The sequence below is a fragment of the Centrocercus urophasianus genome, unplaced genomic scaffold (assembly GCF_019232065.1).
Source record: "Centrocercus urophasianus isolate 14NV4802_14NV808 unplaced genomic scaffold, USGS_Curo_1.0 seq_19, whole genome shotgun sequence".
NCBI lineage: Eukaryota > Metazoa > Chordata > Aves > Galliformes > Phasianidae > Centrocercus > Centrocercus urophasianus.
Window position 1 is genome coordinate 10,744,766 of NW_024884744.1, and position 5,305 is coordinate 10,750,070.

Sequence of the window (5,305 nt, forward strand, 5' to 3'; positions counted from 1 at the left end):
AAAGGAAAAGGAAAAGGAAAAGGAAAAGGAAAAGGAAAAGGAAAAGGAAAAGGAAAAGGAAAAAGAAAAGGAAAAGGAATCAATGTTGATAAAACACCAATGCTTTAGTTATTCCCAAATGGTGCTTACAAAAGTCAAGGTCTTTTCAGTTCCTCACACTGCCCTGCCAGAGAGCAGGCTTGCAGCACACCAGAAGCTGGCAGGGTGAATAGCCAGGACAGCTGGTCCCAATGAGCAAAGGAATATCCCAAACCACGTGACATCACACTGAGATATAACAGGATAATGCTGCTGTTCCTGTGCTCCTGCATTGGACAGGCTGGATCTTCAATGTTAATCCAATGTCCCAACACCACTCAGGGGGCAGAAGCTCTGCCTAGGCATTGTATAAGCCCTGAGCAAATTTCCAGTGGCACGAGTGAAGCTCTTAGACACAAGGAACAATTGACTAAAAATTTTATTGATGGCAGCAGCTATTTTGGGAGAAGCTAGTTAACCTCATTGTTTCACAAAGGGCTGAACAACCTACAGTGAGGGAAGGGAGTGATGGAGAGAGGTAGAGGAAAGGTCAGGATGACCATCTTGGGTTTCATCCACATTTCTGGTTCAGCTCCTGATCTGTGGATGATGGCAGTGAGTGCACACACAGCTCCTCTGAGTTACACTATTTATACATCATTACTTCACACGTGCAGTTTGAGATTTAAAATACTCTGGAAATGGATCGGTGGGGCTTCAAGTGGTCTCCCCTCACCAAATCTACTGCTTGTTAACCTTTCTGAGTGCCCAGGTATTGTTTGTGATGATCTCTCCCTGCTCTCAGTTCACTTGTTGTTGCTCAGCAGTTCTGCATGATCTCATGAGATAAGGAAATATGTCAGACAAGAGCTTCCTTGCCTTCAGCAAAGCCCCTTCCTTCAGCCGCAGTTTATCTCCTTCTTGCAAAGACCTCATTTTACTCCTCTACCAAATGTTTGCTTCTCAACCTCCCTCAGCACTGCTAGCCAGAAAAGCACTTGCAATACCCATGGGCAGTCAGGTGGACAAAAGGCATTTTGCTTGGGTCCATTCAAGAACATACCAGCTGTCCATACATGCACAGCCCCGCCACTGGGGAGTGAATGTGAATGGAAAGGGGCTTTCAGCCTCACTACGTAATGAGAATGAATCAGTGTGAGGGACCTACCTGTCTACAAACAAATTGCCAACGTCATGCTGCAATTTCACCACATTTCTAAACACGGCTTTCCTGCCTGTTCAGCAGCAGCTTCCTATTGCTCTCCTGCACTTGCTAACAGTGCAGTTCTGTGAATGTTGAGAGCTGCTGACTGTGCTCACTTCTTGCTGTAGCTGCTGGAAGCACAGGATGCCCCACACCCTGCAGGATCACAGCTCCATTTCTCCCAGGTAATGCAGCCTATCTGTACACAGGTGAAGCAGATTTCAGGGTTTCCATGGTTACACTTTGCTATTTCAGTAACGTAGGAATTGCTTCGAGTTTCCACTGCAAAGCCTTGTAAGTGCTTCAGACTTGAAAGGGCGTAATAAAGAAAGCAGAACTGCAATGCAGTGCTTCACTGAATTATCTAATTCTTGTTAATAGAAGCCAGAAAGATGACAAATCTGACACTACTCAGATCTTACAAATCAATCAGTTCTCCTGACACTGGGCATTAAATCTCCTGCTTGGTTCAGCTCACTCAGAGCACACATCTGCTGGTGGTGAACCTTCCTTTCTGGCAACAGCCATGGGCTGGCCACAGCTGCTCAGCTGCACTCTCCCACCCCTCGGCTCAGAGGACGTGCTGGGCACGGCCACGCTCTCCTACACCTGGAGGAAATCCCTGGGTCACAACACAAAGACACTGGCGACTTTGCCCTAAAAAGGCAACTGGGACGGGCTCTGAGCTCCACCTCCGTCTCTTCCCTTTGCCAGCAAAGAAGTCAAGTGGCAGCGCACGGCAGCGCACCGCACCGCCACTCCTTCTCTGGAGGACTCCTGGTGAGAGATGCTCGTTTACCCCTCTCCCCATAGGATCGCCACATACCCGGCCATCGGGTTCAGCAACAACGTGAGGCAGCAGGCAGCCGCCCTCTCCTCGCTATTTATAGCGGCCGGGAGGAGCCAGGGATAGGGACGGCGTCCGCCTCCGGGCTTGCTCGGGGCCTCGGCAGCACCAGCAGGACGGACGCAGGGGTGAGCGGGGAGAGCGGGGAGAGCTCGGGCGGGGAGCGGGAGCGGCAGCTGCAGCTGCAGCGGCAGCCTGCAGCAGGATGCGGCCCCGCAGCTTGGGGCACCGCGGCCCCGCCTGTATACGAGAGCGGCTGCCACCGCCCGACAGAGCCGGCCCGGGGGGGCTGTTTTGGGGAGAGCCTCAATGGGAGCAGGGCTTGTCAGCTCGGCCCCCTGACCCCAGCAGAGAGCAATGGGGTGGGGGTGAGTTCTGGGAGCTGTTGCTGGCCCACGATGGCTTTACCCTTTTGCTTCAATTGCTCAGCAGGAGAAGGGTGGATTTCATTCCTTGCCCTCTGCCAGCACACTGATCACAGCCAGGCCCTGCAAACAGCATCCAGCACAGCAGCGGCCAGCTGTCACTTGCCTGTGCTGCAAGTGCCAGGCACTAATGACCTCCTGTAATGCCAGCCCCCAGCAAACAACCTCTGTGTACCCCAGAGCTCCCCTCGTGCCTTGCCCTGGGCTGCCCAGCCAGAGAAGAATGTCCTGAGCTGGATTTTGCAAGATGGCAGCAAATGAGAGCTTCAGTGCCGCCCACCCTGGAGATCCCCAGCCTGGGGACCTGATTGAGATCTTTCGGCCAGCATACCAGCACTGGGCTCTCTACCTGGGAGATGGGTACATCATCAACGTAACGCCTGTGGGTAAGGCTGGTGAGGTGGGGTGGGTGCTTTGGGATGGCTGAGAGCACTGTGGGGCAGGTGGTCAGCCCCAAATGGCAGCTCCAGGATGGGAGAGAGGAAAGGATAGGGGATGCAAACCCCATGGGTGGCATCTCCAGGGGCCAGACAGAAGCTCTCTGGGGTCGTGGCCAGGCTGTGTGGGACCTGCCTGGCTCACCCTGTGCCTTCCCCAGAGGAGGGACCGCCAGCCACATTTGGCAGCGCCAAGTCGGTGTTCAGCCGAAAGGCCATGGTGAGGATGCAGCTTCTGAAGGAGGTGGTGGGAAACGACACCTACCGCATCAACAACAAGTACGATGGCACCTACGCTCCCCTCCCTCTGGAGGAGATCATCCGACGTGCCGAGTACCTCATCAACCAGGAGGTGTCCTACGACTTGCTGGGAAACAATTGCGAGCACTTCGTCACGCTGCTCCGCTATGGCGAGGGGGTCTCTGAGCAGGTAGGCAACACGTGCTGCCCAGGGCCCATCCTTGCGGGGTTGGCATGGAGACGCTTAGTGTGTCTGTGCACTGTGGCACAGCTCCAGCTGTGTACAGTACAGCCCCTGGGCTGGGGTCCAAATCATCACAGGCTCACAAAATACTCTGAACCAGGAGGCTCCCTGGGGCTGGGGTACTACTTTTGTTCAGCACATGGATGAAGGCATGGGATTGCTTACTCATTTCATTGCCCTGATTAGCTCTACCTGCTCTTCATTCATGTGCCTATGTTTTGCTCTCCCTCCGCAGGCCAACCGAGCCATCAGTGCCATCGGGTTTGTGACGGCGGCTGCAGGTGCCTTCTCTCTGCTGGGCCTGTTGCGGAGCCGGAGCCGAGAGAGGCAGTACTGAGAGGCCACCGGGCAGGAGATGCCAGGCAGGAGCTGCTGGCGACACAGGGTGGTTCGTGCCCTTACTCCCAGCAGTGCCTCTCTCAGGGCAGCCCCAGTCTGTTTGCTACAGCTGCTGCCATGGCATCACCAGCAATGTCTGGCAGCATTCACGAGCAAATTATCCTCACGCCTCAGGGATCTGCTGAGGGTTTTGGCACATGAACTGTTTTTACAGAATGCATCCTGTGGGCTTTCTACGAATAACCTTTCCTAACCTGTGTGAAGGAGCATTTTTACTTGTTTTTAACCTTTTTTGTTTTTATCTCCTTACCAGAAGTAATGCAGCAGTGCTGCTGTAGAGGCCCGTGTGAGACTAGATAGATGATGATAGAGCTCTTTTCCAACCATAATGATTCTACGGTTCTATGATTATAAAGAAAAACCTCTGGGCATCTCAGGGCAGTCTTTGTGCCTGGAGCTGGGCCCATTGCAGTGACCAGCATGACAGACCCTTGTTCCAGCACAAGTCTTCTCCCAGCCAGCAGGACAGCACAGCCCACGTCCCACACCTGGAGGTTGAGCTGCGTAACATCTCCATGCCTACAAAGTCTCACTGTCTCTGAGCACAAAGCTGGCATGCAACTCATCCTAGGAGAAAGGTTTTGAGAGGAAGTGTGATTTATGATTCTTCATGGAGAGTGTTCAGCTTGCATGTTTGGAACTGTATTTTTTTGCAGGTTGCATATAAGAAATGAAATCTAACTGTGCCTTCACCACGTGCAGCATTCTGGAGAAATAAGAGAGGGGAGCAAGAGCTGTCAGTAAGCAGCTTGCTATTTTTGTCTGCTCTCACCATGTATATAACTGGACCAGAAGCTTTTTTTAAACAATGGTTGTTTCAGTGTTTGAAATAACAAAGCCAAGCCTTCTGGTCATATTTTGTAGTTAATACAATGAAATAATATTGTTGGTTGTTTTGTTTGTTTGTTTTTTAACATGGAAAATGTATTAAAATAAAACTGGGCTCTTGGTAACAGAACCTGGAAGCCCTGTTCTAATTTCCTGTAAAAGTAGTCAGAAGATCTTTCAAGACTAAACTTAGGAAGTGTCTGATTAATGTGAAGATGAGAACAAGCCCAGCCTGGCTCAGCTTCCTGAACGATGCAACTGAAGAGCAGTGGTGCACATTAACCTCTGCTTCTTGGCGTGACTTGGATAAAGCAAGCAGCTCTGTGCAACTTTCCACCCAGTGTGCCCTGAGAGCAGCAGTGCCACGTGGCACCCAAGAGAGAACTAAATTTGGGTAAAGAGGCAGCTATTCATTCCCTGGGTGCATATCCCAGCCCAGCTCCAGCCTGCTGCGGTGCTTGAGCTGAAATTTTCCCTGTGCTCAGCACATTGTGTCTGCAAAAACTGGCAAGGGAGGGTGAAGTAAGGACAGCATGTGCACCCTCCCACATTTGAAATTTATTCCAGAATGGAAGAAAACCAGAATTGCCTTGTAAGTGGGATTTTGCTTGGAAGCTGCAGTTTCATTTAATGCAGGATTTTGCAGTTGCTCTTGTGCTCCTT

General features: G+C 51.7%; 1 protein-coding gene across 5 annotated transcripts; it reads left to right on the forward strand.

The window, feature by feature from the left end:
- The first annotated feature begins 1,922 nt into the window (after nucleotides 1-1,922).
- PLAAT1 (phospholipase A and acyltransferase 1) lies at nucleotides 1,923-4,757 on the forward strand. 5 transcript variants are annotated; one of them, XM_042820803.1, is made up of 3 exons: nucleotides 1,923-2,002; nucleotides 2,675-2,880; nucleotides 3,093-3,743. In XM_042820803.1, exons 2-3 carry the CDS (start codon nucleotides 2,742-2,744, stop codon nucleotides 3,560-3,562), a joined length of 609 nt encoding a protein of 202 aa, XP_042676737.1. In that variant the 5' UTR covers nucleotides 1,923-2,002; nucleotides 2,675-2,741; the 3' UTR covers nucleotides 3,563-3,743. The 5 variants fall into 5 exon arrangements, with proteins under 5 accessions (XP_042676737.1, XP_042676734.1, XP_042676736.1 ...); XM_042820800.1 differs by having other exon boundaries at nucleotides 1,929-2,197; nucleotides 2,645-2,880; XM_042820802.1 differs by having other exon boundaries at nucleotides 1,929-2,197.
- Nucleotides 4,758-5,305: the final 548 nt, after the last annotated feature.